The sequence below is a fragment of the Elephas maximus genome, chromosome 6 (assembly GCF_024166365.1).
Source record: "Elephas maximus indicus isolate mEleMax1 chromosome 6, mEleMax1 primary haplotype, whole genome shotgun sequence".
Taxonomy (NCBI): domain Eukaryota; kingdom Metazoa; phylum Chordata; class Mammalia; order Proboscidea; family Elephantidae; genus Elephas; species Elephas maximus.
In genome coordinates this window covers 36,251,532-36,273,546 of record NC_064824.1, presented here as the reverse complement: position 1 = coordinate 36,273,546, position 22,015 = coordinate 36,251,532, and the positions used below count along the sequence as shown (strand labels likewise).

Here is a 22,015-nt window from a genome sequence, read left to right as displayed (position 1 = left end):
AAATTACAATAAAGTGTCCAGTTAGAGAAGTGAAGAATGGATTCATGAAATAATTTGCTTAAAAAATAAGGATAGGAATCACGTTTCAGGGTTGCTGGGGGTAAGGAATTTATTTCAGTAACTCTAGGTCTCAAAAAATGAGAAATATATTAATTTTGCTTATGCATGTATCTAGTAGTAATTATATCAGGCCTTGTATAATAAAGGTTTTATCATTTTACTTAAAACACATATCTTGCCTACAAAGCAAAGTCACTATACTATTAGCTTTAGATCATTGTTTCACTGTTTTATTTTACATTTATATTTCTGAACATATGTATGTCCTCATCCAAAATGTTCCTGGTCGGTTTATTTTTCTGCAGGGCAATTTTTTCTTTTTCTGCTAAAAATGTTTGTTTTCATGGAAATTCATCCTTAAAAGCATTTAATGGTAAAATAAATGCCATTGGACAAATAGTAGCATTTGTAACAAGATTAAATTATGCTTACAATCTTGATGATTTCTTGATTACCAATTCGTATTCGAATACAAGCTTTGAAGCTTAACCATCCTATCTCTAATCCCACCTTATATTATTGGTCTTAATTATCCTATTTTGTTGTTCTTGTTGTTTCTTTCTCATCTGCAGTCTCCAAACACCTCTGCATGATAAACAATGGAGGTTGCAGTCATCTGTGCCTTTTAGCCCCTGGAAAGACCCATACCTGTGCATGCCCTACCAACTTTTATCTTGCAGCTGATAACAGGACTTGCTTATCCAACTGCACCGCTAGTCAGGTGAGTGGAAGTCTGGAAATCATTTTATAGGATGTATGAATAAGAATTTTTTTTTTTTTTTTATGAATAAGTTGGAGCCCTGGTGGCACAGTTGTTAAGAACACGAGGTCATCCTGGAATAGGGTGGGCCCTAAATCCAATTTGACTGACATTCTTATAAGTAGAAGAGATACAGAGACAGAATCACACACAGGGAAAACACCACGTGACATCAGAGGCAGAAATTGGAGTGATGCATCTAGAGGCCAAGGAACTCCAAGGATTGCTAGTAACACCAGGATCTAAAAGAAAAGCATGAAACAGATTCTACCCTAGCACCGTCTAAGACATCATGTCCCTGCCAACACCTTGTTTTTCAACTTCTAGCCTTCAGAACTGTAAGACAGTAAATTTCTGTTGTGGCTTAAAATGAATATGTGATAATTCGTTACAGCAGTCCTAAAAGCCTAATGCAACTCCAAATTGTTTTTTTCCACAAATTTTCTTATAAATTCAATAAAAGCAAAACAGAACAAACATGAATGTGGCTTTGTTTTCAGCCATATTTCCTGGAAAAAACTGTTACCACTTCATTTGTTTCATCTTAATGAAAAACATTAAGGAAGAACAGCTAACACAACCCGTTAGTGATTATTACTACAAGTCACTTGGTTTATGCAGCTATTTTAACTTTGATTCTTTTCTGATCCAGTGGGAGAAAAAATTATCTACTGTATACTCCGTGGAGAAAGCTCAGTTTATATAAACACAGTTTTCAGGGAGGTAGGCATTAAAATGAAACACTGTATGTATCTCAGAATCATAGTATTAAGCATTTCAATAAAACTGCTGCATTATTAATTTATCTAACTAAGGGATTTTAATTTGTTATCATCTATTGATTGTAAGCAATGACATGTGCCCAAAATACTATTGACTTTAGTATTCAATTCTAAAATAAAAATAGGCATATCACACCAATGAGAATTCTCTTAGTATTGAAAGTACCCATATAAGAATCTGGTCAAAATCAAGATAAAATGAAATTCTGAAAGCACCAATAATTTTAGATATTAAAATGTAAATAATTTACTGGAAAATACAATGTACATTTAAAAATGGCTTTACTTCTTTTCTAAATTAAGACTTCTTCTGTTTCAACTAAGCTTCACTATATGTGAGATGTATGTCTTATCCTTGTATCCATATTAAAAAAAAAATTTATTAGGAGGCATTTATTTAGTAGTTTATAGCTTCTTTTAGTGGGTGATAATTGCAGTCTGCGATTTATTTTATGAAGGCATTAGTCTTGCAGAACATTTACCATGAGAAGTGTTTTATACTTATATTTAGCATCAATGTTTTTTTAAGTTACTGAATTTAAGTATAAAAAATGAATCCCAGACACAGAATAAAAGAGATCTTCCTTTTGAGAGTACTGAATAAAATGTTGATTAACAAAAAAAGGAGTATGATACATATATATTTATCCTGGTCTCCTCTGAACTCAGAATCCTTTTATGTTGTTATTAAAAATGAAATAGAGAGCAAAATCATCATGTCACATGTAATTCCAATAGTTGGTATTTATTTAAATCAGGCCTATTTAGTGAATTAAAAAAAAAAAATTAGATATTTTTTGAATCTTGATTGAGAAGACTTTGAAGATACTTGGGAGACCTGAAATCCTCTTACTAATGTGCTTTGATATACTGTAATCACTGGAAATGATTAGTGTTCAGGGCAATTGCTTTCAGAGTTAATCTCATCTTCCCAGGCAGTCAGTGTCTATAAAGGTGATTTGGCGCAGTGGTTAATGTGCCGGCTGCTGACTGAAAGGTAAGCACTTTGAACCCACCAGCCTCTCCGTGGTAGAAGGATGTGGCAGTCTGTTTCCATAAAGATTTACAGCCTTGGACACCCTAAGGGGTTGCTATGAGTTGGGATGGACTCCACAGCCGAGGGTTTGGAATATATGAAAATCCACAACAGACATGACCAGAAGCTAAGCGAATATGGGAAAAGCAGCTGAACAGCCACACCTCCCTTTGGATTCATAATGCTTTGCTTTCTCCACATATTGCTGCTGGAAGATAATATTCACTCTCATATTAAAATTACTGTAAATCTATCTTTGAATCAGCTCCATGATGTCCAGACAGGTTTAATGAAACCTGGCATCGGATTCTGTCCTACTTGAAGAAAGTTACATTTTAATTGAACAAACTCTTAGCTTGCTAATCCATTTTCATTAGAGAAAATTGGGCATAGTCTATATGTTTCTATGCTACGAATCTTTCTTGCATGCAACATGCAAAGATAAATGTCTATGTGCTGTCAGTTCACTCATATGAAAGTTATAAATACTTCAAAAAGAAAATATTAAGTTTAGAAAAATAACATTTTCAATTTTAGATGAGCATTGTGCTATTAGCTTTTCCCTGAATTTCTATTAAAGTGAAGAAGAGAAAGTGATTGTATCTGAAAAAAAAACTGGCTAAACTTTATCTATTGGATGGTTGTAAAAATTTAAAGTAAATCTTTTAAAGGCAAGTTTTTCATATGCATATACTTTCTGTGTGGAAATTGTGATTTTCTTTGATTTCTTCTATCTTCTGAGGTAAGCTTGAAACTAATTGTTGCTAACACAGAAATTAGTTTCTGGTCCAAGAAATAAATTGGCCTTGATTTCTTGGGTTCTGTGTAAAGTTGGCCAACAAAGAAGTTAGCAGAAACAGTAGTTTCGTGGCCTATCTTTGGGTAAATTTGGATTCAGATCACCTTTCTTATAAAAGTAATATGCAATAGCAATATTCTGAAATTTTTCTCTAATAACAAGTCACGTATGTGCTAAATAGCCTCTAAGTAAATATCACCTCATAACATTTCAATGAATTTCTTTACTGTTACTCTTCTACTTGATGGTTCACCTTAAATGGGAGGAAAAAAAAAAAACAAAAACTGTTATTTCTATAAAAAATAGTATTATTATATTTATTATGACTATTTTCTTAGCTTTTCTAAATGAAAAATAAAACAAATTCATCAATAAACATTTCAGTAAATAGTTTTTCAAATAATCTTGAATAAAATTTTATTACAACAGTATACTTCTGTGCTTCTATTTAAAAAGAAATAAAATTTTCAGCAACAAAGATTATTTTTGCCTGTTTTTTTTTAACTATCACAATTTCTTTTTGTTTATCCTAAAAGATTTTTTTTTTTTTTAAAGATTATGTACTTTTTTTTTAATTCCAAAAAAGGAAAATAACTGCATAGAGGTCAACTGCCTTAAGGAAATATATTTTCAGTGTTCAGGAAACTGCGTGGAATCCCAGCAGGACCAAGTGGAAGAGGGTCTTCCAAATTATCTTCTTTAGCTTCCCACTTGATGGTTAAGGAACAGAGGCTGAAAGATGTTAAGCAAATGGTCCAAGATTCCTAAGGAAATGCATTTCAATTAGATTAATTCGAGTTAATTAAATTAATTCAATTTGATTCCTCTTCCTAAAATTCTTGATGATTTTTAACTCCTATTCAGGGGTCAGCAAACTTATTCTGTAAAGGGCCAGATAGGAAATATTATAGGCTTTGCCAGCTACAGGGTCTCTGCTCAAACTAAAATTTTGTAGCTTGAAAGGAGCCATAGATAATATGTAAAGGAATGAGCTTGTCTTTGTATGCACTGGAAATCACAGGAGGTTTTCCAAACTAGTGTTTCCCTGGCACATCATTTTGCTCCCAGTGCATTCATCGCCTACCGTGAAATGCTCTAAGACCACCATAGTTCATACCTGCAACAAGGGAGTAGGCTAGGCTGCTGTCCCCTGGTCAGCTTCTAGGTATGCGTTATATATGAGTCGAGTCCGTCAACATTTTTTTTTTTTCCTTTTCTTAAAGTTTCGTTGCAAAACTGATAAATGTATTCCATTCTGGTGGAAATGTGACACTGTGGATGACTGTGGTGATGGATCTGATGAACCTGATGACTGCCGTGAGTACTTTGGCAATTACTGGAATTTAAAATTTAGAGCACTTTATCTTCATGATGCCTGTAAAATATAAGCTAGTTCTAAAAAAAAAAAAAAAACTCCTGATAAATTCTCCAAACTGAAATAGAAAAGTTTTATATGCCATTAAAAAAATTGATTGCAAAGTCTTAGGTGGGCCTGTGATAACTACTATATTCAGAATGACATCAGCAGCAATTATTTTTTTTTCCTTTCTCAAATTTTCTTACTTGTAGAATAACTACATTGCTTCATGTAGTGATAGGTGAAATAATAATAAAAAAGATTTTAACTTTCTATATCACAAAGTTGGAAGTAAAAGTGAGCAAGTGTTCAGAAAGCCACTCAATGACCGGAGTTTTACCTTTAAGGGGATACAATATTTCAACTTTTCCGTAGTATTAAAATCTTGAGAGTTCTTCAAAAGTCAATTTTTGCTATATAAATCATTATTCTGCTGATATGTAATTTAGTATGCTCTAGCAGCTGTTCTAAAGTGACTTCCAACTCTGTCTAGATATCTGACTGTGATTGACATGGTTAGCTATCCTTGGTAACTTTGGTGGTAATAGACTATCAGCAGACTTTTCCTTGATAGTCCTCTATGGGTCACTCCATGGGTCACTCCAATACTGTGCTGTCAAGTCGAATGCTTGTAGTCAATCATGATAATTTGCTCAGCATCCCAGTGGAAAATTGCCTTGATTTGACCTTGAAAATTGAGTCCAAAAAAGATTTTTAGGCTTGTATTGAAGAAACACAGAGTCCTGTCTTAGTAGAAGCTAGCTACTTTGTACTATCCAACTTTCTACCACCTAATTACAAAGCTATTCAAACTTAGGGTCTTTAGATAGTTACTTAGATGAACTGTGTTCAGTGTCTCTGGTCACTACCAACTGTATCAAACATTACTTAGTTTATTTGTATGTTTGAAAGCAGTTTATAATAGATTTAGTGAAAAGAATGGAAGTAATAAAAGTCCTAGCTTTTCTAATATTCTCTTCATTTTTCTGAAAAATCTATTGCTCCTTGATTTAAAAAAAAAAAAAATTTAGATATAGTTTTTGTTTTCAATATGATAGTATCTGTGTGGGCTAGGCACACTCTTATGCCTGATTTTTTTTTTTTTTTTTAGTTAAATTAAAAGGAAATTTAAAGGAACTAGATATTAGTTAAGTGATCATACCAAGATTTGCTTATTAAAAGGAAATTGTAATTCCCCATAATAAACTTCCCCACAATATAGTAAATACAGTAAACACAACTTATTTTTATAATTTATCGAAGTAAACAAAAATGAAAATGTTAATATAGCCCTCATATTAAAAACATGATATTTTCTACCCAGATTAACTAATGTATTCTCTGAGGAAATATCACCATATGACTTGCACACAAAGTAAGTCAATGACACCAAACACTAAAGTATTTGCAGCTCCTTAAAACCATATATAATTATAATTTTAACCTTGACTAATATTCCATTCTTGAACATATTGATATAAAAAATTAACTGTAAATTTCATACACTGACTTTTTTATGTTTATCTACTTTCATAAAATATGCAGTAATTAAAGATCACTTTAGTGTCTTTTGATGGGAAAAAAGAGGCCTCTAGTATCTAAGGGCTTCTGTGTAATTCTAATCCTGGTTAAATATTGATGTCTACATGTTTTTGTTGGTGGCATGATCTCTGTTCTTTTAAGCAAATGATCTTTTACTTGGAGTTGATGGGTTAACAGCACTGGGCATCTGTAAGCATGACTTTTTTTTGAGTCACGGTGAGGTAGAAAATAGTATATTCAAGTAGGTGGAGTGTTTAAAATTCATTTTTGAGTAGCTGCAGCATCAATATCAGGTTCTAAGAGCCACTGACAATCCCTATAACTTCACCTGAGAAGGCAGAAAACCCTGATCCCAGGGCCACATGCTTGTACGTTTACATAATATATTTACATAAAGGTAGTTAAGTTTGACTCTTCAGGAATGTTTTGGCATCTTAGGTTTGTAACTACATTACCTTTGACTGTTTAATACTCTACGAATCATTCTAGGGTATGTTTGAAGGTCATACGGGTTTTCCAGTTATTTTCCAGATATTGAAAACTCCTTTATTGGTTGCAACCCTTCTTATGGGAGAATTGTTCTGGTGACAATAAACAATTAAAGGAAATTATGTATGAAGAAAGAGAAAGTAGAGGAAATGTAATGTTTAGAGCATGAGAAAATTTAAGTAACATACAGTTGAAACATTTAGTGTGCTTAATTTAAAAATGTTACGATTGGAAATAAATAACTTGGACATTTTTTATTATCTCTCTTCTATGGAAGTAAAGCATGTGTGAAGATCAATTTTTAAAAGAAGTTTAAGTAAACTTTTAATTAATAGTGTAATTTTAAAAGCATAATTTATTTCCCAAAGAAAGTTGAAAGTGTTATTTATTAGTGTTCAAATCACTGATTTGAACTAATAAACAACATATTATTAATCTCAAAGCCAGCGATTACCAACATACATTGGGATCATCAGTCAAAAGACAATTGTTTTATTGCAAGCAGTATATTTGTGGAAAGGCTTCAGAGTCATATTTGGATTTGAATTCCAGGATTGGCACTCAAGAGCTGTACATCCTTGGGTAGATTATACAATATACAAGAGATTTCTTTTACCATTTGTAAAATAGTCATGATGATGCCGAGGTTTGGAAGTTACGATGGGAAATCAATTAGTAACTATATGTGAAAAGGGCTTGAATATTCTGAGACAGAATATTAATTATTATTATTCATTATATAAACTCAAAGAATGCTGCAAAAAGAGAATGTTTTATCATTTAGGAGCTGTTTATTATTATTATAATAACATGTGTGTAACATAAAGTACTTATTGTTTACAAGATATTGTTCTTATCTATGATAATAGGATTAAATAAATGAAAATAAAAAATCCAATTTCTTGTCATAATTTTAGGAAATATTTGCTTTAAGCAGTGCTAGGGAATATGTATTGATGGTACATGTACTCTCTCCCACATAATAGGCAGCAAAGTGATCAAGAAGATAGGGATTGGAATAACTTTTTTTAAAAGAAATGATAATAAGTTATGTTGTGCCATTTAGCCTCTTTATGAAGTATATTTTTTTATATATTTCATGGAAACCCTGGTGGCATAGTGGTTAAGTGCTATGGCTGCTAACCAAGAGGTCAGCAGTTCAAATCTGCCAGGTGCTCCTTGGAAACTCTATGGGGCAGTTCTACTTTGTCTTATACAGTTACTATGAGTCGGAATCGACTCGATGGCATTGAGTTTGGTTTTTTTGGTTATATACTTCATTAAAATTAGCATACTTTTACAGGTTGTTAACAATTCCTTCTCTCTCAGTTACTTTATGAAATGGAATTTGGAGGCCACCTAGTTACTGATCGCTTAGTTTGACATCTGAATCTAATACCTAGCTAGATGTGAGGTATTCACACTGTGTTCTAGAATATGTTTCATATAATAACATAATAAATATTTTGAATGTCAGAAAATCTCTGTTTAAAACATCATGGCCTAAGTCTACCATTCCATGATACCTACATTTTTTCTCCACCAGCTGAATTTAAGTGTCAGCCAGGCCGATTTCAGTGTGGAACCGGACTCTGCGCTCTGCCTGCTTTCATCTGTGATGGAGAGAATGATTGTGGAGACAATTCTGATGAACTCAACTGCGGTAGGTGATTAAATTCTTAGCTAAGGAGCATAAATCTAATTCTCAACCGATGATGTCGGCACTAATTTAAATTCAGACACAGGCTTCAGTTCAGATTTTTTTATTCTCTCTTTTAGATACACATATCTGCTTGTCAGGTCAGTTCAAGTGTACCAAGAACCAGAAATGTATCCCAGTAAACCTCAGATGTAATGGACAGGATGACTGTGGTGATGAGGAAGATGAAAGGGACTGTCGTAAGCCACCTGAAAATGTTCTGTCTTGTCTTACTCCTGACTCCTGACTGGAATCGATCTATAGAGTATAATCATGCTATATAGATTCATACAGTGTAGAATAATATAATTGCACTTATGGACAAGAAATTATACATGGTTGCCAATTGGGATCTATTATTTAAGAAGCTCTATAGAAAGCATATTAGAAACCCTGGTGGCATTGTGGTTAAGAGCTACGGCTGCTAATCAAAAAGTTGGCAGTTCGAATCCACCAGACGCTCCTCGGAAACTCTATGGGGCTGTTCTGCTCTGACCTATAGGGTCTCTATGAGTTAGAATCGACTCGATGGCGACAGGTTTGGTTTGGGTTTTTTTTTTTATATAAAAATATAGAGAAAATTAAAGCATGAATGATCTTTGCAATAAAAGCCACCTGGAGATCATAGTAAATATGAAACAAAATGCATTCCTATAAAAGAAGCAGTAAAAATAACATCGCAGTGGATTATGTTTTTTTCCCATAAATTGATTACTTTGCCCATATTAAGTAAATACATGTAATTTATTTCTATTGATTAGTTAGTTATTTTAATGAAACTCCATTTCAATTACAGATCATTTATTCCCATAAAATGCCTATTGAACTTATGAGAAAAAAATACAAAACTGGGCAAGATGACCTGGCAAAATTACTTGATAAGTAGAAATCATGCTTCAATGTTTCTTAACAGCTGGCTTGAAAAAATAATATAGTAGAATATCTTCTATGCCATTCACCTTTCATTTCCATTTTCTACACGAAAGTCAAAAGTCAAGTTACATTAAATGGAAGGCAAAGCAGTTTACACAAAATACACACATACACGTGCACACACGCACACACACAGGGTCTCGTTGACAGAGCTCTTGCCAAGTCTCAGAGTTTCCAAAAAGTGCCGTCAACAGTTTCTATCTTGCTGAAGTTTTATTTTTTCCTCTAAAACTTATCAGTAAATAATGTGCCGTCATCCAGCAATTTGATTAAGATGAACATTCGGAATAAAGTAGGACGAGTTCTTTATGGTTAGCCATTCTGGAAGCTGATCCGATAAACTGACTAGGATTTGTGATGCAGTTTATAGTCTGAGGCGGATATTCACCTTTTCCTCAAAAATTCAACACAACTTCTTGTGATTTTGATAAAATTTATGCTTTTTCCTCTCTTGATTCACTTAGTGTCTTCTGATTTTAATCTTTTTCAGTTTATAAAAATGCATATGTATAAATTCTTAACTTTATTTATCTAGCAAACGTTATTTTTGTAAGCCCCTGAATTATTATAATCTTAATTTTTATTCTAAATATCTAATCAGTGAGAATTTTTTTTTCTTTATTTCCTCTGGAAACGATATTAGGAGTACTTTATAGGTAATCAAAAGCTTAAACACCTCAACTTCAGTGCCCTATAACTAAAAGATAACACATTTTCAGCTGACTGTCTCAACATTTGTCTATCTAATTGGTTTTTAAATAAAATGTCTGTTTTATCCAAAGCTACATATTTAACAGGATATTTTCCTCTTAAGCTGAAAACAGCTGTTCTCCAGACTATTTCCAATGTAAAACAACGAAACATTGCATTTCCAAGCTGTGGGTTTGTGACGAAGACCCAGACTGTGCAGATGCATCAGATGAGGCCAACTGTGGTGAGTGTTTGCTGACTGTAGATCTTCATCTGTTGTATTTGTGTCATCATCCGAGATGGCCGGGGTGGACTGGATTTAAACATGATTTCAGTGAAGCTAAAGTCCTACATGAGAAAGTTTTACTTCTGTGTTCACATAGCCATAGCAAACTAGGTTAGCTATTTTATATAAAGCATGGAGGATTGAGGGGAAGAATAAGTATTGCTAAGTAAAATACACATTTCTAAAAGAACACAACAAAATTATCATGTTATTGTGAGCACATGATATTAGCATTTAGTGAATAGAAACAAGGAAACACTTTTCCTATTTATTTGTCTTCGTCATCTAGTGCTGTCATAACAGAAATACCACAAGTGGATGGCTTTAACAAAGAGAAATTTATTTTCTTACAGTAAAGTAGGCTAAGTTCAAATTCAAGGTATCAGCTCCAGGGGAAGTCTTTCTCTCTCTGTTGGCTCTGAAAGAAGGTCCTTGTCCTCAATCTTCCTGTGTTCGAGGAGTTTCTCAGGCACAGCGACCCTGTGTCCAAAGGACATTCTCTGCTCCTGGTGCTGCTTTCTTGGTGATATGAGGTCCCCCAATCTCTCTGCTGGCTTCTCTCTTTTATATCTTAAGAGATTGCCTCAAGACACAATCCAATCTTGTAGTTTGAGTCCTGCCTCACTAACACAACTGCCGCCCATCCTCTCTCATTAACATCATAGAGACAGGATTTACAACCTATAGGAAAATCACACAATACCAGGAATCATTGCCCAGCCCAATGGATATACACATTTTTGGGGGGACATAATTCAATCTATGACACTATTATTCTAGGATTCATTTATTTTTCTGGTTAACACATATGATTTCCCAGTCATTCAATGATTATTGTTCTTCATTCTCAAACATGATGAAAAAAAGGAAAACATAATGAAAGCATCTGTTCTGTTCCAGTAGATGACTGTGATCACTTAATAAGTTAGCATTTGTTTCTGAAACAATATTTTCATTTATATTATTTTATTTACAATAATTATTCCTTAATTATCATTGTAGAAATGAAGAAAATATTCATTCTTTTTAATGTATTTGATCCTATCTTGAAAATGTCAACAGTGACAGAAATGAACAGTAGTTGCCATGTGTAATTCGTTTTATCAGTATTTTTTAAACATTAATTGACCTTGCTTTGTAGGTAAATACACCTTACTTGGCATTATTGGGGAAGAAAAAGTAATTTAGTAATTGTTTAGAAATGGCAAAGTTTGACCAAACTGAAGATAGGACTTCCAGGGCTCGTGGAATTATGTTGATTCCATTTTCTAGATTCCACACTACTCTTGAATCTCTCGTATGAGGGAAGTGAAAAACCTTTAGGTTTCACTTATACTGAACAGAACTTATGAGTTACAAGTATATATATTAAAAAAAAAGACATAACAATATAACATGTCTTTAAATGATTTTCTTAATGCTGTTTTCCATATGACTGTGTCTTCAGAACATGCAACCAATACCATTTACCAGGTTATGGAATCTGTCTTCATAATCAACTCACAAGGCCTGAAACTACACTAAATTGCCCATAACTATTGTTAAGGATTTTTGCAAGCTAGTGTATGTTAACTGGCTAGTTTGCTCTATAGTCTTTTGTGTTTTTGTTTTCCAAAGCCAAGTGGAATAATGACAATAATTTCTTGACTGCAGTGTTATTTCTATGTTTTGCCTCCCCCACCTGGGTATGATGTAACTGTTTTAGTGGATTGTATTGTTCAATTATCTTCATAATTATCAATAATAACACCTAATATTTGGTTTATTTAGTTGGTACTTACCATATGACTCAGGCAACAATGTTAATGGCTTTATAGTGATTATCTTAATCACTTTTTACTCCTATCTTAGAGTTTTCTAGAGAAACAGAACCAGTGGGATAGATAGATGATAGAAAGATGGGTAAATTTTAAGGAATCGGACCATGGAATTGTGGGTGCTGGCTATTTGTAGGTCAGGTTACAGGTTAAAGATTTCAGTAGTCTTGTGCCCCCAAATCACAGGTTAGGCAATGAATGGGAAGAGTGAAGAGAGGAGTTCTGACAAAACGTCTGTTCATAGTCTGTAGGCAGAGCATACTCTGGAGAAATCTTCCTTTTTGCTCTTAAGACCTACAACTGATTGGCTGAGGTCTGCCCACATTATGAAGGGTAATATGCCTTTCAGATCAACTGGTTTAATCACACTTAACTACCTCATAAGAGCATCTAGACCAGTGTTTGGCCAGACAACTGGGCAGCATAGCCTAACCTAATCGACTCATATTATTCACCATCACAATCTCCATTTTATAGATGAGGAAAATGAGACAAAAGGAGGTTACAGAATTTGCCTCGAGTCCCCTTGCTAGCAAGTAGTGGAACTGGGACTTGAATCCAGTATTGTCTGATACCAAAGCATGTGCTTTGAACCACCACGGGCACAGCATGTACCACCTCATTTGTTCTACACAAAGAGAAAAATACTTAAGTGTTTTCTATAAGATTGTATACATTCTCCTAGCCACGAGTACTGCTATGTTCCAGACCAGTATATCTACATACACATACATACATATATTGTTGTTAGGAGCCGTCGAGTCAATTTCGACTCAGAGAGACCCCACGTGACAGAGTAGAACAGCTCCATAGGATTTTCTAGGCTGTAATTTTCTTAAGCTTTATAGGGTCGTTATGAGTCAGAATCGACTCGATGACACTGGGTTTGGTTTTGGGTTTTAAGCTTTATGGGGGCAGATCGCCAGGTCTTTCTTCTGTGAAACTGCTGGGTGTGTCCAGAAGGGAAAACCTGAGGTTGGCAGCTGCACTTGACTGCTGGGCCACCAGCGCTTCATACATACATACATATATATTTATACAGAGAAGAAAGGGAGAGTTAACATGTGATTTGCCTTTCATCCACCATAAAACCTCGTTGTGGGCAAGCTCTGATTTAACTGGTATATTTAGTATTTCTCAACTCTTGCATATGAAGAGATGAGATGCCACGTCCTTCCTCTTTCTTCTTATTTAATCACTATAGACAATTCATGTATTCATGCTAGTACTGTTAACACTACCGCTGGGAGACTCCCCTTTTAATGCTTTTAATGAGAAGGAAAGAGCTAACACCTTTAAAGGTTAATCCTATCATGCCAAGGCCTTATTATTTGAATCCGTTATGTTGCTTTTTTGTGGGTGGGAATGGAACTTGTCTAGAGAAGGGAATGTGTTTCACACTTCCACATGCTGCCTGTTCTCAAGATACCTGTTTGGACCCACTCAGCCACTCCACAGGAGAAAGACCTGGCAATCTGTTCCCATAAAGATTACAGCCTGGGGTATAGCCTCAGGGCCTCAGGGTAGACTTGTATTTGGTGTCTATTGAATGATTGGCCTGCTGCCTGTTGATTTACAACCCACTTTCATTTTGGTTTTCATTTTAGTTGTCTTCCATACTTTTTTTTAATTACTATTCAACTTTTTCAAATGCAGAATACATAAGTCAAGGAAGCCCTACCCAGTGATAGATTTTCAAGGAAATGTTCTTATATTCTTTGGGTTAACTCTACCTCCTTTTTATTTTTCAGCACCAATATTTATATTTACCTGTAGTTCTCTGTCTATTCGGCTTCTGTCAGTTTTAAAGTCCGAGCATTGCAGTGTGTTCTGTGTTGGACACATTCTAACTGAAACAGCATGTTTTGTTTTAAACAGTGTACATCAAAGCAATGTAGAAGCAGGCATGAGGTTGAGACAGAGGGTGGGGAAAGGTGGGGGTGGTGGGAGAGACAGACAGACAATAGAAAAGCCTAACGAAAGATAAAAAAGAAACTTAAAACACACATGTACTCTAGGGAGTTGAGACAGCAATCACGTGTAATTTTTTTTTTTTAATTATTCAATTTGTATATTTACTGGAATAATGTTTATCAAATCTAACGCAATGCAATTTTTGAGGTCTTTATGAACACTTAGACTCGACAGCACTGGGTTTTTTGGGTTATGAACACTTACAAATTTAACAACGAACAATCAACGTTAATAAGGCCTTGAAACCACCTCGACTAGAAGTGGATTAAATAGATTTTAGCAGTGCAGACACAGTAACCTAGTTTTGGTGAGACTTTAGACATAAATTTAAAAAATTAAATTAGCTACATAATTTTCCATATTGCTATAGTTAGCATTTACGATAGCTAAATTTATGAATCTGTAACAGCTACATTTAGCACACTTGGGTTTATATTCCTCAGTATTTCAAAAATATACTTCAGCTCTATTTCTGTGTAAAGATCAAAATCTATGTTATCCTCACAGTTATGGCAAAGTAGTTGTGAATGCTTTTTGTCACTCATTAATATTTCTTATAAAATTACTTTTTTTGCTTGAATATTTTTTATTGACTCCTCATTATTTGCCAGGGGAAATACATATATATATAAAAGAAAAATAGATTTTTCATTTTTATTAGACTGTAGAGGTTAACCACTGTTGTAAGGCTGTTTCACTATTTATTATTACTTAGGCAAACACCAGATTTGAACACTTGACCAAAATAAGTAGAATACTCTGATTGTAGCAGCTCCAGGATTTTCATTCAGAATCTCAATTTCAAAGTTTCTTCACCTTCGTCCTGCCAGTTTCTATTTTAGGAACTCAGTAAGGGTTAAGGGATTTGGTAGATCTGTGCTAGATTTCTACTTCTGCTTGGTAATCAAAGTTGACACTTTTCTCCAATTTGACTTTTAAAGGATGGTGTCACAATTTAAGTCAGAATCAACCAGACAGCAATGAGTTTATTATTTTTTTTTAATTGCAATTTATATCTATTTATTATGTTCTCTTTCCTCAGTTTATAGTTTTGGCTCTCAGTTCCCTCGATACCTGTAAATAGTTATCTCTTCGTCACTGTTATCCTGCCAGGGCTTCCTGGTCAACTCTGCCCTGAAAACCCAGCTATCTAGAATCTGCCATCTGCTCTGCCGCATTGCTGCTCTGTGTGGTCTCACTTCCTGCTTTCTTCTCACACATTCCAACACTTTCTCCAGAATTCTGTGTCATCAAAGACAGTCTTGCTTCCAAGTCGTTTCAGCTTTACTTGCTGCTTTTGAGCAATCTTGGTTTATAACCTACTGCTTGGCTAATTATCTTTAATTAATGGGCTAGCTATAGGCTGGTGAGAGGAATTTTGCTACAGTGGCTTTGTCCTTTCCGTAACCTACCTTTTCCTACTTGTAACTCAGCTCATTCAAACTAAAATAATTGGACGTCTTGTGTTTTTCCTTTCCCTTACATGTCTGACCAGGAAATTTAAATAGTCTACTCAAGCTATAAGCACATAAGGAGCAGGGTTTTTTTTTTGTTTGGTTTTAAGTTAAAAAACAACAAAAAAAAAATTTTCTTTTTTTTTTTAATGTATATATTAAATTACAAAATATTTCAACCATATACACCTCTACAGGAAGTTATACAGTAAGCAGCAGGAATCATTTGTAATTGTTCTTGATATTTGGCCTAAGATATTTAAATTCCTGCAGTAACAACATAAGCCCACCTTTGTCTTTTCTACCTCCCTCCCTCCTACTGTCTTGAAGTGGTTATGTATCTTTAACATATGTATACATATATTATACATCTATCTATATATATATTTACTTTTTCTACATAAGTGTATATGCGTTAAGGTCCCTGAATGGCACAAAGGGTTTGCCGTTGGCTACTAAACAAAAAGATGGTGGTTTGAATCCACCCAGTGACACCACGAAAGAGAAGCCTGGCTGTCTACTTCCATAAGATTACAGCCATCAAAACGGTACAGAGTGCAGTTCTACTCTGAAACACATAGGATTACCATGCATTAGAATCAGAGTTGTTTTGGTTTATATATCCATTAACATATACCTAATAGTTACAGGATGTTAAGAGTTTCCATAAATGATATCATATTATCTATATTATTTTGAAGCTTCACATTTTCTAGTATATCAGTGTGTTAATATGCATACCACAGCTTATTAATCCATTTCCTTTCTGAAGGTTATTTCTACATGTTACATTTATCGTTTAGCCAATCAGACACAAATCGTTAGGAAATCAGACACAAAACATTTCATACATCCTGTGCAACAGACGTCTTGCTGAAAGTGAAGAGGACTTGAAGCACTTACTAATGAAGATCAAAGACTACAGCCTTCAGTTTGGATTACATCTCAACCTAAAGAAAACAAAAATCCTGACAACTGGACCCATGAGCAACATCATAATAAATGGAGAAAAGATTGGAGTTGTCAAGAATTTCATCTTACTTGAATCCACAATCAATGACCATGGAAGCAGCAGTCAAGAAATCAAACGATGCATTGCATTTGGGCAAATCTTAAGTGTTAGAAAGCAAAGATGTCACATTAAGGTCTAAAGTGCATGTGACTCAAGCCACGGTGTTTTCATTCGCCTCATGTGTATGTGAAAGCTGGACAGTGAATAAAGAAGACTGAAGAAGAATCCATGCTTTTGAATTACGGTGTTGGCAAAGAATATTAAAGATACCATGGACTGCCAAAAGAACAAACAAATCTGTCTTGGAAGAAGTACAACCAGAACACTCCTTATAAGCAAGGATGGCAAGACTTAGTCTCACATACTTTGGACATGTTGTCAGGAGGGATCAGTCCCCAGAGAAGGACATCATGCTTGGTAAAGTAGAGGGTCAGCGGGAAAGAGGAAGACCCTCAATGAGGTGGATTGACACAGTGGCTGCAACAATGGGCTCAAGCATAACAACGATTGTAAGGATGATGCAAGACCTGACAGTGCTTTGTTCTGTTGTTCATGGGGTTATTATGAGTCAGAACTGACTGGATGACACCTAACAACACTATGACATGCAATAGACACAATGGTGTCTCATTTCCCTGGCTGTTTAGGTGCTCTACTCATCACCTTGAATGAAAGTTCATCCAAAGCTAATATGATAATACACAGAGGCAGGGTTCTATTAGTCCTATAGTCAGCATCAGGCTGAATTGTATTAAGGATGGACACTCTTAATGGGCCTGAAGAAGAAAGCTCAGGTACTGAAGACTACAAACATGGTAAAATAATTCATATTTGAATTTAGTTATTTGTGAATGTAGTTACTTCTAAAAAGTCATATTCACTTACACTCAGAATAGCATTTAGCAAATGTTAGTGCCAAGATTTCAAGATAATCCCAGAGGGAAATATTTTGTGATAATATACACATGAAAGAATGTTGTACTAAATTCCACATCTTGAAAAACTATACATACTTACCAGAATTTAGCTAAGATATCAGCTTAGTTGTTTTTAATCATTGCTTCCTGAACATAAATAATGGTCATAAATGTATATACTACATTTTGATTTGCAAACAAATGATATGAACATTCTTAAGTGTCTGTACCCCACTATGTGGCTGCGGCTGTGATTGTGTGTGTATGTATTTGTGACTGTGTTGTTTCTGTTTTTGTTTTGAGGGACTCTGCTGGGAGGCAGATTTTAAATTTTCTAACCTAAAGTATCACAATATCTTTTCTCAGGTATTTAGAGGGCTAGGATTATGTGCTTCATGTTAGCAGGTGGGAAGAATGAGGAGCCTTCTATCCACACATTCCATTTAACCTTGTCTGTCTGCTGCGTGAGCGATCTGATATGCAGCCTGTACTGGTAACCACGATGCAGTGCTGGCATCATCACTCACTGCTGGAGTATAGACTCAGCTATTTGCCCTAGTCTCCAAATCTCCATTCCCAGTGCTCTGCAACCTGATCTTAAGTTTCTGCTGATACATAGAACCTCTTGGGCCAAGACCCTCACAGAGGACATGGTCCTGAAAAACTTGCAGGTCTTATGAGCAGCCAGGACTGGTGTATCATGCTGATGTATCTAGCAGCTGCCCACTCTTAATGTCACAGAATTGCTCCTGAGTTTCTTTGAATATAGCTGTGTACTCAGTGGAGTCCCTGGGTGGTACAAATAGTTAATATGCTTAACTGCCAACCCAAAAGTTAGATGTTTGAGTCCAACCAGAGATTCAGAAGAAAGGGCTAGCAATTCGCTTCCAAAAAAAAAAAAAAAAACACAGCCATTGAAAACCTTATGGAATAGTTCTGCTTTGACACAAGCATGGTCTCCATAAAGTGAAGTTAACTCAATGGCAACTGCTTTACTGGTATGCACCCAATACTAGCTGTCTCTCCTAGAGGCTTGGTGTTTCCCAAAGGTAAATCCAGGTCAGTGTGACAGTAGTCTTTTCAGTGTTCGTGGGCTATCTTACATCAATCTGAATGCTGCCACTGTGTTTTGAGGACATACGCAGCTATATTCTCCATTCAACTTTCCTTTCTGTTGTCCTTCTCACAGTTTCCCATGATCTTAGTTATCTAGTGCTGCTATAACAGAAAGTACCACACGTGGATGGCTATAACAAAGAAAAATTTATTCTCTCCCAGTACAGTAGGCTACAAGTCCAAATTCAGGAGTTAGTTCTAGGGGAAGTCTTTCTCTCTGTGTCGGCACCGGAGGAAGGTCCATGTCATCAATCTTCCACTGCTCGAAGAGCTTCTCAGGAGCAGGGACCCTGGGTTCAAAGGACGCGCTCTGCTCCTAGCGTTGCTTTCTTGGTGGTATGAGGTCCCCAACTCTCTGCTCGCTTCCCTTTTGGCAGACAACCACACAATACTGGGAATTATGGCCTAACCAAGTTGATACATAGTTTGGGGTGATGCAATTCAATCCATGACAGTAGGCTTTCTACATTCACTATCTGCGTGAAAGAAATGTTTACATTGTACCTTACTCACTGTTGAGATAACACTTCCTACGAGTTCATTTCACTGGCACGTCAGCTGTGAGACAATACAATTTATGAGGGAGAGAAATTAAAAGCACATTGTTTAACCGTTTTTAAAATTTTTAATCCTGTATTTATTTGATTCCAGGTGATTTGTTAAATAACCCGTTGCTGTTGCATTGATTCCGACTCATAGAAACCCTAAAGTACAGAGTAGAACTGCCCCATAGGGCTTCCCAGGAGCAGCTGGTAGATTTGAACTGCTGACCTTTTGGTTAGCAGCCAGGCTCTTAACCACAGTGCCACAAGGGCTAGTACTCAATAACATGCTATGGAATTATTATCTCTCAGAGTATACTTTGGAAATATTGTCTAACATATAAGTACCGCTGGAGTCTGTGTGATCAATACTCAGTCTCATGTTAAGACCTTTTTTTTAAATAATCTTATAGCTCTGAATTGCTATTTAAAAAGGTATATATATTCAATGTTTTTGTATTCTGTTTTATTAATAGTAACTCCTGGTACATTTCTGAGCTTTTGAAGTAGTTGTAAGGAAAATAAATGTATTTTCTAAAAAGTTGGTAGTGAGGTGAGCTTATTTTCTATGGCTAGAGGAGTTCTGTTAATTCAGTAACTTTTTTTTATACTACTATTACATTACAGTGGTGTGTGGTAAAAATTGTTATGTTCCATATGTTTTGTTCACATCCATTTGTTAACTTGGAAAAAAATTAATCTTTTCTTCTTTTTCCTGTGAATAATATTGCTTTGTGTGTATGAATCTGTGTGTATGTATGCCTTAAAACATTAAAATATTTTGGTTCCAGTAGAGCCCTTGAAGGAGAGCCTGACTGTGTGAATGGAATCAGGAAATTGTCTTCCAGCTTTTCTATGAAGAAATGGATGACCTACATGTGAATCATTATATAGACTAAGTGGAACAAATTTGTTCTTTTTATAACCTGCCTTCAGAAAATTCCAGACACACTGACAGCCTCTATACCAAAAGAATGTGCAATTATTTTGTGACATTTTCTTTCTTTCTTTTTTCTCTCTTAACAATAAGGAGAAATTGTAAAATTTAGATTTTGTTCCATAAAGCTAAAAAGAAGCCCACGCATTGACCCAGGATGCATGTCAGATATTCTAAACTTGGAACTGATCTGTAGTAAAACTCATGAGAGAAATAGCTTTCTTGTCCAGTGAGGTTTATCACTGAGTTCACAATAAAGGGAAGCTACATAGGTGTTTTAATAGAGAGTTGTGTAGTTTTGGTGAATTTTTTAAGAAAGAAATTGAGTTAATAATTTAATATTTTATGATATTTTTGTTTGAAAAACTTCATCCTTGTCATACTGCTTCCCTCATTCTTCTCTGAATATATTTAATACTCTAAAAATACAAAATAATGCACACACACACAATGAATGTAGTTGTCTGGTAGTGTGTGGGAAGAACGAGCTAAAAATTTTATTGGAAAAAAATGAAAACATAAGTAGGAAATGTGGAAATTTTTTAAAGTGATCTCCTTTGGCTTACCTGTGAAACACAAATACTTGTGTTTGTTTTAGTTTATAAAATGCTATGCAAGTATCCTTTGGAGATTTTCTTAAATAATACTGTATCATTTGTATATTCCAGTAAAATACAAATGGTAGAGTATTATTTCTTAGTACCATCTTTATATGCTTATGCTGTATATAAGTGAATGAAAAAAATAGGATGAACATTTTAGGGATATTTCTGAACAGATTGCCAGATTTCCTGGTAATGCACCTGGAGGTGTCTTGGTGGTGCAGTGATTAAAAAGCTCTCAACTGTCAACTGAAAGTTTAGTGCTTTGAATCTACCAGCTGCTCCGCAGGGGCAAGATATGGCAGTCAGCTTCCATAAAGACTTACAGCCTTGCAAAACCTATAGGGCAGTTCCACTTATACACTCTGTGAGTTGGAATCAAGAGCAGTGCATTTGGGTGGTAATGCACCTATGTGCAGAAAATATGATTCTTCATCCCTTTAAAAAAAAACTTAGATTTCTGCTTACATGTTAATATCAGTTTAAGGAACCAAGTGGCATGAAATTTTGATTACAAAAAGGTGCTATCAATAGTTCAGTCATTAACATTTTGATAAATAGTAAAGAGAACAAAAGATGTTTTAGAATTGTAATTCAACCATTTATTAGCTATACGATGCGTGTATACTGAACAATTGTCATATAAATGTCTATTCTGACGGTCATGCTTATACTCCAGTTAGCCTTTTTTTTTTTTTTTTTAATTGTGTTTTAGGTGAATGTTTACATAGCAAATTAGGTTCTCATTTAAAAATTTTTTTACAAATTTTTTTTCATGACGTTGGGTACATTTTCCACAATGTGTCAACATTCTCATTATTTGCATTCTGTTTGTCCTGTTCCCACTAATCTAGCTTCGCTGCCCCTCTTTAGCTTCTCATTTTTGTTTTACAGCAAATGTTACAGCAACTCTCATAGAGTTGATTATTTAAGTGAGCACATTGCTCATGGGTGATATTGTTTATGTTATTGACTGCTGCTTCCAGGGACATTGATTGTGGATCCAAGTAAAATGAAATCCTTGACAACTTCAATCTTTTCCCTGTTTATCATGATGTTGGTTATTGGTCTGCTAGTGAGGATTTTATTCTCTTTATGTTGAAGTATAATCCATACTGAAGGCTGTAGTCTTTGATCGTCATCAGTAAGTGCTTCAAGTCCTCTTCATTTTCAGCAAACAAGGTTGTATCATCTGCATGTCACAGGTTGTT

General features: G+C 34.9%; 1 protein-coding gene across 1 annotated transcript in view; it reads left to right on the top strand.

Annotated features, from left to right (window-relative positions):
* Positions 1 to 22,015, top strand: part of LRP1B (LDL receptor related protein 1B) — a 1,748,032-nt gene that overhangs the window by 1,510,339 nt on the left and 215,678 nt on the right. The window contains exons 62-66 of the mRNA XM_049888441.1: positions 633 to 781; positions 4,661 to 4,754; positions 8,372 to 8,488; positions 8,605 to 8,724; positions 10,272 to 10,391. Coding sequence (XP_049744398.1) covers positions 633 to 781; positions 4,661 to 4,754; positions 8,372 to 8,488; positions 8,605 to 8,724; positions 10,272 to 10,391 — 600 coding nt within the window. The remainder of the gene's footprint in view (positions 1 to 632; positions 782 to 4,660; positions 4,755 to 8,371; positions 8,489 to 8,604; positions 8,725 to 10,271; positions 10,392 to 22,015) is intronic.